Here is a 10,127-nt window from a genome sequence, read left to right as displayed (position 1 = left end):
TCAAGCTTTTAAAAGGTGCCAACAAAAGCAAGAGAGAACAATACCTTCCCTCTCTCTTTCAAATCCTCCTTCAAAGCACCTCGGCACAAAGGCAGACCTGGCGCAGGGCTTTTGGAGTGTCATGGCTTCACCCCAATCCATGCCCAACTGCCTTTCTGTGTGCTATTCTTAGCGTTTCTGCTGGAAAATATTCAGGGATGGGTGGCTGGGCCCTGAGCTCCAACCCCGTTTTGCAGCGATGTGCCTGCAAAGCCTCGGAGGTGATGGGGACACAGGAGTGGCACCGACAGGCACCTGTGTCCCCCGGGATCTGGGCTGGAGGACGTGCAGGAGGTTTTGCAGGTCCCTGATCTGCAGGGGGGGGGGGGGTTGGCAGCCGAAAGCGAAACCCTCCTCTGCCTCCTTTCTTCCTTAGCACTGCCTTTGGCAGAAAACTTCCCGCTGGCGCCGGCAGCATATGCGGCAGCTTGACGTAAAGAAGGAGAAACGAGCCCGAAAGGCAGCGGGTTTCAGCAGAGCTAAAACAAGAAGTGTGATTTTTGGCAGCCCCCTCTCTGCCATGGGAGGAGGTGGGGAGCTCGCCCGGGACGGGAACGGTGACGAACCAAGCACCCAGACATATTTTTTGGGTGCTGTATATGGACACCAAGCTGTTTGCATTCCCAGCTCCGCTGATGCCAATGGAAATTCAAAGCTCTAAACTCCCTCACTAAAACCCTGGGCAAGAGGGCTGGGAGCAGCACATGAAGGTGATCCTGAGCCCCTTGAGAGTGGGTTGGAAGCCAGGTGCAGGCAGCAACAATTCCAGTTTGGTTGCCCAAACCATCTGGCTGAGAGCACAGGATCAAGCACCACAGGGACAACCTGGGATCCCTGGATGATAGGGAGACTCACAGAGACACACAGGGGCTGCAGCAGCATCTCCACCCCTAGCAGGTTTCCATCCCCACTCCCTGGGAACAGCCAGGACAAAACACGGACCCTTTGCTAAATTCCCTGAGAAAAGCAGGAAAACTTGAAGCCTTTGGGCTGTGTTTTATTCTGGGATGCATTTCCACCACCCGCTGGCTGTTTCCTTAAATACAATGAGGTAAAACCCGGGAGCAAACACAGGCACCAGGATTTATTGTGGCTTCAGGGCTGCTGGAGGGAAAAGCCGGAACGTCACCGCCCTCACCCCAACTATGGCCACATTGTTTGAGGAGTTATTTTGGGATCTGTGTTTTCACTGGAGCAGACACGCACAGGAAGGTCAGGTATTCCAGCAGCTTCTCTGGGCTTCTTCTGGCACAGGCAGAGTGGGAACAGCTGTACACCTCAAACAAAAGCCACAAGCATTTTGTTTTTTCCCACCATCATTTTTTTGGGGGGTATTTCTGCCTCCAGCCTCACCAGAGGCTGCTCCAGGAGGAGGGTTTGCCGTGAAGGACAATAGTCCCAGGAAATCCTGTATCCCTCTGAATGAGAGGCCAGAGCTGGTAAGAAATCCCACAGTAGCACCCAGTGGATGCACTGACTACAGGCTCAGTTGAGATGGTGTCTCTAGCCATAGCACCCCACTGGGAAGCTTTTCCTGGTGGGATGGGGGTACAGAGCCACCCCAGAAGGAGCTGCTGGAGCCTGGAATTGGGACACCCTAACAGCCACCCCTGGATTTACAAGAGCCGGATGGAGAGGTGCTGCTGCATCATGGCCACACCTTCCATCCTCCCATAAATGAGGATAAATGTATTTAAGGCTCTATCCAGGGAATTCACATGTCTGGATCAGATGCCTGAAACTGTGCCACCCACTTCACTTGCTCCCAGCTGCCTTCACCCCTTGTCCAACCTGTTTTCCCAGTGTGACAGCTCTATTTGAAGAGGTTATTTGCTGCCCTGTGGCTATTCTCCCATTTTCCCAAGGTTCTCAGGACTTAACCAGCCTTGGACAGGTGTCTGTCTGTTCTGTGGTCCACGCTGGGACACGGAGGACAAGATGTGGGTGATGCTACACTGCTGAGGTGGATCAGGGCTGGCCAAGTGGGAAATCCAGCCGTTTACTAGAAATGACATGACCCAGGAGAAGCTGGGGGAAGTTAAACACGGGATCGTCCTTCCTCCCACTTTGCCGTGTTCCTCCTCCCCACAGCTACACACACAAATGCTTTCCCTTTGGAGCTGTGAATTTCCACTCCAACATCCATGGGGGATGATCCTGGCTGAAGAATGCATCCCATCAGGGTGGGATACCCCATCCCAGATGGATGGAGACCCCAGAAACCAGGCATCAGCCCAGCAATTTTTAGGTCTGGGATTGCAGGGAATAAATTAGTAAGAAGACATTCAGTCTAATGAAGCAGGAGAATAAAAATGAGGTAGGCTTGTTCCTGTTTGACTTTAAAGCTTGTCTTGGATGGCTCCATCCTCTGGATGCTCTGGCAGCTCCTTAAGCATCACCAGTGCCTCAGGGATGCTGTGGGGGATGATGACCATGTGCCTGGTCAACCCCTTCTCTCTGCTCCCAGGGGAAACCCTCCAGCAAGAACTGCTTGGTCACAGTTACAGTCTGTTTGCAACTGAAAGTTTCTCTTTTTCAACATAATATTATGAAAATGAGTTTCCCTCCTTCCCTTCCAGCCCCAGATTGAATCACAGGGGGTTTCTGGGCAGCAGTTTTACTGCTGGAATTTTCCCAAGTACCTGTTTGTAGGCAGGAGCTGAAAGCTTGCAATGAATGAATTCACTCGTGGGAGAGCAGGGAAGACCCCTGGGATGAAATCACTGCCGAAAAGAGAAGAAAATGTTGGGAAATACATGAAAATCACCATCCTTCCCATGGGCTGGGTGTGAGCAGTGGGGAGCCAAACAGGATGGTCCATGCAGGAATGCAGGGTATATTTTTAAGGTAAGAAAGCAAAGCAGCAGCTCCATGCCCTTTTCGCAGATGGATTTCACTCTGCTGTGCTCCACTCTCCATCCCAGTGATGTTACAGTCCCTTTATTTTCCCTTCAAAACAGATCCACTTCCTGCCTCACGCTGCCTGAAGTCAGACCCATCCCAGCCTATTCCCATTGGCTCTGGGGGGGCAGAGATACCACAAGGATGAGCTGCTCCACCAAAACCTCTTCTCTACCCTAAATCACTGCAGTTGTGGCATTCCCAGCCCTGGGTTCCTGACAGATGAGGCTGAGGAGGGGGATTTTCCAGAGAGGTTGGGGTTTGATTGGATCTGAGGTTGTGGGGCAGAGCCACGGGGTTCTCAGTGGCCTCCTGGAGGGGTTATTTACCGGGGGAAGGTGTGAAGGTGGTGAGTCACCTGCTTGCTCCAGAGGTGACACATCGGGAAAACCCCACGGGTGGAAAGCGAAAGCCCACCACCCCCACGGCGTCACCTCCCTGCGGGACGAAACCACACTGGGGGGGCCCTTCTTGTCCCCAGTGTGGGTGGCATAAGGAGAAGGCCACTGGGGAGGGGTGAGACTCTCTGTTTCGCTCATCCCAAAATAGCAGGGATCCACCCGAGTCAGGCGGGTACCGTGGGCTGCCTGCGGGGGCGGCAGAAGCGCCGCCTCCATCCACGCGCTGCCGCTTTGCTCGTCACGGATGAAGCCGCCGTGCTCCGAGCCCCGGCCCCGCTGCGATGGCTGGGGACGGGGTGTTGCTGTGGGTGTTTGCAGCCCTTGAACCGCTTCCTGCCCACCCACCCCCAGTTCCCATCAGAGCCCCCCAGGTGCCCTGTGGTTTGCTCCGCGAGGGGACACAAACGGTGGCGGTTCCGTTGTGCTGTAGGAGCGGTAACACCTCGGCAGAGGTGCCGCCAAAATTTGGAGCCCTGCCAGGGTAGGGGGCTCAGGGTAAGAAGGGCAGGACCCCACGGAGAATGTGTGTGAGACCTCTTAATCATGCAGGGGACAGGCATCGGGCAAAGGAGCCCTGGAGTTGTCCCCATGCTCTGGGGAGGTGATGGAAAGGGGGGTGCAGGGGTGACACTGAGTGTGATGGGGGCTGTGACCTCGGGGCTGGAGGCAGTGGCTGACAGGGCAGAGCTCCGTGTGTGGCAGTGTGTCCCTCCGTGTCCCTCTGTGTCCCTTGGGCCCTGACCTCATGACCATGTCTGGAGGGGAGGCAGCAGGTCCCACCCAGGACAGTGACAGTGCAGGGGGGAAGGACAGGGAGTGACACTGTGCCATCGTGTCTCCGGGGTGTGGGACTGCTCTGGGGGGCACATGCAGCCAGTTGGTGTTTTCATGCTGGGATAAGCAATGGGGCCTGGTACATGAGGGGACAGGGACCATGGGGCAGGAGGGGACAGATCCTGCTCCCTGAGAGGGGACAGAGACCCTGGAGCGAGGAAGGACAGATTCTATTCCCTGGGAGGAGACCAGAAACCTGGGGCTGGAGCGAGACAGGGACTGTGGGGCAAGAGGAGACAGGTCTTGTTCTCTGGGAGGGGACAGGGACTGTGGGGTAGAAGGGAACAGATCCTGGTGCCATGTGCAGGGGGTACAGAGCTGATGCCCAGGGAGGGGATAGGGACCCTAGGGCAGGAAGGGACAGATCCTGCTCCCCGGGAGGGGACCAAAAACCTGGGGCAGGAGGGGACAGGCCCTGTACTCTGGGAGGGAGAGGGACCATGGGGCAGGAGGGAACAGATCCTGTGCCCTGGGAGTGAAATGAGACTGTGGGGCAGAAGGTAACCAAAAACTTGGGGCAGGAGGTGACAGACCCTGTGCTCTGGAAGTGGATAGGGACTCTGGGGCAGAAAGGGACAGATCTTGTGGCCTGGGAAAGGACAGGACTCATGGGGCAGGAGGTGACAGACCCTGTTTCCTGGGAGGGGACAGGGAGTGGGGGGCAGGAGGGGACAGTCCTGGGCAGGGGACAGGCTTCAGGTGCCGGGGAGGGGGGGCACGGTCGGCGCTGTCCCCGTGCGGTGGCTCTGACGGGCCAGGCGCGCCTCCCGGTGGCCGCCGCCGTTGTCGCATCCGCCACCGAGCCCGGCTCAGCCTCCCCGGCCCTGGACATCCCGCCGCTCATCCCGCTCCCGGTCCCTTCCAGAGACACCCCAGAGACCCGGGGGACACCCCAAAGAGATGCCTCAGGGACCCCTCAGTGTAGCCCATCCCATTATCTCCCCCATCCCGCCATTGCCAGCGGCTGTTACTGTGCCTGGGGGCAAGGGACCCTGTTTGCCACCATCCTCTGGTGCTGCAGCCTTTGTCTGTGGCTCAGGACACCCCAAAAAGCCTTTCCCTCCCGGAAGGTGGGTGATTGCTGTTAGGGTTAGAGCCTAGGAAGTGGGGATGTGTCCCTCCCAGCACCCCCTGTCCTGGAGGGTGGAGGTGAGACACCCCCAGCAATGTTCAGGAGTCCGCAAGGCTGTCCCCTCCTGGGGTGACCCTGGCCAGGGGTCCCCAAGGCTGTCCCCTGCTGGGCTGACGTGACCTTTATTACGTTTAACCGCCACTATTTTGTCCCCGAGATCGTTTTTATCATTTATTTGGCAGATAAACAATTTCTCCCCTTGGCAGCCGAGTTTTCATTGTCAGCGCTGGCAGCAGTATCCGCCTTCAGTGGGGTGACACAGGCCACTTGCCAATGTCACCCGTGGTCACCCCTTGCCGCTCAAGGTCAGTGTGTCACCTGTCACACCCTGCCATGGCAAGGCTGGGAGGCGTCGATGCTCTGCCAACCCCTTGGCGCTGCCCCATGCCCCAGTGTCCGTCTGTCCCCGGCCCCAGGGGGGCCGTGACTCATCGGGAGGCGGGCGAGAGCACCTCTCCTTGAGCAGGGATAAGAGCGAGGACACCCTCCCCTCTCCACCGCCCGCTCCAGGCCACCCTTCCCTCTTTGCCGCCCGCTCCCATGCTCGCCCGTGCTGTGCCCAAACCCGGCGCCTTGCGGGGATGTCCCCCTGTCCCAGCCGGGGGGTACCACCGGCTTGGGGGGGCTGCCGCCCCCACCCCCTCAACTCCCCGGCCCTTCAACCAGCTGCCGGGGGAGTGGCGAGCCGGCTGGCTCAACCTGTACCGCTTCTGGCAGGAGGGCGGCTTGAACAACGTCCACCACATCATGGCTCGCAAGTTCCAGCAGTTCGGGCCCATTTACAGGTGAGGTGGCACCTGGCCCCCCATCCTTGCCTCTCTCACCCTGCTCCCCAACCCCAGTGGCTTTTCCAGACCGGGATGATGCTGCTATTCCCAGCTCTGCTCAGGGCGAAGGAGGGGGGTGATATGTGGCTGAGCAGCTGGAGGAGCCTGGCTTGCTGTGCACCGAGCAGGCTTGATGCCACAGTGATGGGTGAGAGGGGGGCAGGAGGAGACAGAGCTGGTGCCCTGGGAGGGAACAGGGAATGGGAGTCAGGAGGGGACAGACCCTGTGCCATGGGAGGGGACAGGGAACGGGAGGCAGGAAGGGACAGATCTTTGGGAGGGGACCGGAAACCTGGGGCGGGAAGGGACAGACCCTGTGCCCTAGGAGGGGGCAGGGACCATGCGGCAGTGCCTTGTGGATGCAGAATATCGGGAGGATGGAATGGTGGAGCTGGAGAGGATTCTGCCCTCCCTGATCTACACAGGGTTTGGATCTGAGGAGGAAGGGCTGGGGATTTGATTTCAGCACCGCTCTCTATTCCCACCTGAGTCCTGAGGGCCCGATCCTGGTGCTGAGCCCCTGCATTCACCAGGACGGGACCTTACAGCAGGATTTTAGGGCATGCAAGGGGGCGGCTGGTTGATTTGGGGTTGCTGAGGTTCAGAGTGCAGGGCTGACCCCCCTCTTCACCCCATCAGGGAGAAGCTGGGTGTCTACGAGAGTGTGAACATCATCAGCCCCCGGGACGCCGCCACCCTCTTCCAGGCAGAGGGGACGCTGCCAGAGCGCTTCAGTGTCCCCCCCTGGGTGGCATATCGTGACTTCCGCAACAAGCCCTATGGTGTGCTCCTCAAGTGAGTGGGGGGGACGGGGGGTGCCCTCTAAATGAGGCTACCAGGTCCTATTGCCATAGCCCCGGCACACGGGCTGGGGAGAAGCTGGAGCATCAGGAGGGTGATGGGGACATTGGCTGGTCCTGTGCTTTGGGGAGTGGCATCCCCTGGGTGAGGGGGACACCTCTGACCCCCACTTTGGTGTCCCGCAGGACGGGGGAGGCCTGGCGCTCGGACCGCCTGATGCTGAACAAGGAGGTGCTGTCGCCACAGGTGGTGGAGGGGTTTGTGCCTCTGCTGAGCCAGGTGGGTGAGGATTTTATCCGGCGGGCACGAGCCCAGGTGGAGAAGAGTGGCCGGGAGCACTGGACGGCCGACTTCACCCACGAGCTCTTCCGCTTCGCCCTGGAGTGTGAGTGTCAGGGGTATGAGCCTCAAAGCCTGTGTCTCCCCAAAAAACCCACCCTTTTCCCCAAGCTTCATCCTCAGAGATGGGCCAACCAGTGTCTCTCCCAAGGCCGAAGTGTGTAGAGCAGTGTCCTCTCTCCAGGCAGGGTGTCCTCTCTCTAAACAAGAGAACAACTCAGTACTTGATAATCACTCTTTTATCATTTACTGGTCATTGACTGGTGGCCAACCCTACCCAAACCAACCCTTCATGACCCTGAACAAACAGGAGGCCAAGCCAGGCCTTGGAAAGGCTGGAGCTGGCTGTGGGATGGTGGAAGGGGATGGGGATGGGCCCCCTCAGGGGTGCTGTCCTTGCAGCCGTGTGCCATGTGCTGTATGGGGAGCGCCTGGGGCTGCTGCAGGACTTTGTGGACCCCGAGGCGCAGCGTTTCATCGATGCCGTGACCCTGATGTTCCACACCACGTCACCCATGCTCTACCTGCCACCCGCCCTCCTCCGCCACCTCAACACCAAGACGTGGCGGGACCATGTCCAGGCCTGGGATGCAATCTTCTCCCAGGGTGAGTGTTCCTCCTGCCTGCACCTCCATTTGTCATCCAAGGTCCCTTTGAGGGCTTGGCTCCACAGTGCAGCCCCATGTCACCACTCTGGAGACGTTCTCCCGGGTCCAATCACCAAGGCCAGGAAGGGTTTCCACATCTGGAGCTTGTGGGATGGAGCCGAGGGGAATCGTCCAGGATTGATGAAGGGCAGATGACGGGCAGCATGTTGAGGGGAGCAGCTTTCCCAGAGGGACTTGTGGCCTCAGAGATCTTTGGGCACCTGGGATAACCCTCCTGCAGGCTGTCTCCCCCTGGGGCAGCAATGTCCTGAGGTGCCTTCCTCCTCCACGGTTCCCTGGGGGAGGAAGACCATGCCATACCTCCGTGTCTCCTCAGCGGACAAATGCATCCAAAACGTCTACCGGGACCTACGGCTGCAACGCAAGAGCACCAAGGAGTACATGGGCATCCTCTGCAACCTCATCATGCGGGACAAGCTGCCCTTGGATGACATCAGGGCCAGTGTCACCGAGATGATGGCGGGCGGGGTGGACACGGTACGGAGCGGGCAGGGTGGCTGGGCAGGGTGCAGGTCCTGCCTGGTGCTGAGCCTTGCTCCTCTGCCCTGCTCCAGACCTCCATGACGCTGCAGTGGGCCATGTTCGAGCTGGCACGGGCCCCGGGGGTCCAGGAGCAACTGCGGGCAGAGGTCCTGGCTGCCAAGCGTGAGGCGGCAGGGGACAGGGTGAAGATGCTGAAAACCATCCGGCTGCTCAAAGCTGCCATCAAGGAGACGCTCAGGTGAGGAGCAGCCCCGCTGAAAAACACCCCCAGCCCCTTCCCTCCCTGAACCGTCATGAATCGAAGGGGAATGTGGGCAGGCCAGGCTGTCCCCAGGATGAGGTGTGTGGCTCTTGTCTCCCCAGGCTGCACCCCGTGGCCGTGACCCTGCAGAGGTACACCACTCAAGAGGTCATCCTCCAGGACTACCGCATCCCCCCCAAGGTGAGCATGGCCACAGGGTCCCTCCTCACCCTGATGGGGTTGTGGGACCTGGGTGACATGGGGGGAGGGCTGGATGCCATCCCTGCCCCGCAGCAAAGCCATGCAGAGAGCCCAGACCCACGGGGCTGATCCCTCCCTACAGACGCTGGTGCAGGTCGGTCTCTACGCCATGGGCCGGGATCCTGAGGTCTTTCCCAAGCCAGAGCAGTTCAGGCCCCAGCGCTGGCTGGCAGCTGGCCCCAAGCACTTCCAGGGACTGAGTTTTGGGTTTGGACCACGGCAGTGCCTGGGGCGCCGGATCGCTGAGCTGGAGATGCAGCTCTTCCTCATGCAGGTGAGCATCCTGCTGCTGGGGACACCGGGGACTTGTCACTGGAAGGGATCAGGGATGTGGCACATGAGTGTTGGTACCTCCAGAGTTTTCTGTGTAATCACGGAATGGTTTGGGTTGGTAGGAATCTTAAGGATAATCTCACTCCAACTCCCTCCCATGGGCAGGGACACCTTCTGCTAGACCAGGTTGCTCCAAGCCCTATCCAACCCATCTGCTCTGTTCCCTTTCATTCCAGATCCTGGAGAACTTCAAGATTGAAACCATGAGAGCAGTGGAAATTGGGACCAAGTTTGATCTCATTCTGATCCCAGACAAACCCATCTACTTGACCTTACGGCCGCTCGAGTCCCGGGCGTGACGAGCCTGATCCCGGGTGACACCCAGCCCGTCCCCATTTCGGGACATCTCCCACATCCCAACAGGCACTTTTGGCTCCTTCCAGCCAGCCTCCAGCCTGGGGATGGGATTTGGGGGACGTCTGGGACACTTTCAGGGCCGCAGCCTTGGCTTGCTGCATCCCTGCCTTGGCTCAAGGCTGCGCTTACGCCACGGGGGAGATAAACTGAAGCCACCCCAAGGGAGTGCGGGGTGGGAGGGTGGGTTGGTGCTGCTGCACCCTCTGGCTGCTCGGGGCTCCCTGGGAACTGCACCAGGGACTGCGGCCGAGCTCCTCCGACCCCCTCTGATGTTCTGCTTTGCCTCTCATTTCCTCTGTCATCGCATCCCGTGAAAAAGCACCGGCTTCTTTCTGCCAGCATCGTGTCTCTCCGTCTGTCTCAGCGGGCGCGGGTTAGGGCAGGGGGGGCAGGGTATGGGGTCTTCTCCGGGGGGCTGTGGACATTGCAGTCAGGTTCTGCCGAGGGACAGGAAAAGGTCTTGGGGAGCTGTAAATGCAGCCTCGCCCTCTGGGGGGCATCAGGTATGAG

At 59.1% G+C, this 10,127-nt stretch overlaps 2 protein-coding genes and 1 long non-coding RNA gene across 6 annotated transcripts in view; 1 reads left to right on the top strand and 2 right to left on the bottom strand.

The window, feature by feature from the left end:
• Nucleotides 1–1,128: 1,128 nt before the first annotated feature.
• On the bottom strand, nt 1,129–3,581 carry LOC113974608. The gene is made up of 3 exons (XR_003536595.1): nt 3,518–3,581; nt 2,682–2,762; nt 1,129–1,316 (listed from the first exon to the last, which is right to left on the bottom strand). It is a non-coding gene; the product is annotated as an uncharacterized LOC113974608 (long non-coding RNA).
• On the top strand, nt 2,865–9,958 carry LOC113974604 (cholesterol side-chain cleavage enzyme, mitochondrial). 4 transcript variants are annotated; one of them, XM_027697864.1, is made up of 11 exons: nt 3,777–3,836; nt 5,490–5,612; nt 6,025–6,092; nt 6,774–6,929; nt 7,121–7,320; nt 7,677–7,880; nt 8,259–8,419; nt 8,497–8,663; nt 8,789–8,867; nt 9,010–9,201; nt 9,437–9,958. In XM_027697864.1, exons 3-11 carry the CDS (start codon nt 6,055–6,057, stop codon nt 9,557–9,559), a joined length of 1,320 nt encoding a protein of 439 aa, XP_027553665.1. In that variant the 5' UTR covers nt 3,777–3,836; nt 5,490–5,612; nt 6,025–6,054; the 3' UTR covers nt 9,560–9,958. The 4 variants fall into 4 exon arrangements, with proteins under 4 accessions (XP_027553667.1, XP_027553665.1, XP_027553666.1 ...); XM_027697866.1 differs by lacking the exons at nt 3,777–3,836; nt 5,490–5,612 and adding an exon at nt 2,865–2,886; XM_027697865.1 differs by lacking the exon at nt 3,777–3,836 and having other exon boundaries at nt 5,453–5,612.
• CCDC33 (coiled-coil domain containing 33) overlaps nt 9,952–10,127 on the bottom strand; it is a 41,675-nt gene continuing 41,499 nt past the window's right edge. The window contains exon 23 of the mRNA XM_027697854.1: nt 9,952–10,054. Within this exon, the coding sequence (XP_027553655.1) occupies nt 9,992–10,054 (63 nt within the window). The 3' untranslated portion in view covers nt 9,952–9,991. The remainder of the gene's footprint in view (nt 10,055–10,127) is intronic.

This window comes from Neopelma chrysocephalum, unplaced genomic scaffold, assembly GCF_003984885.1.
Source record: "Neopelma chrysocephalum unplaced genomic scaffold, ASM398488v2 Primary Assembly neopelma1_124, whole genome shotgun sequence".
Lineage (NCBI taxonomy): Eukaryota > Metazoa > Chordata > Aves > Passeriformes > Pipridae > Neopelma > Neopelma chrysocephalum.
This window is presented reverse-complemented; position numbering and strand designations above follow the sequence as displayed.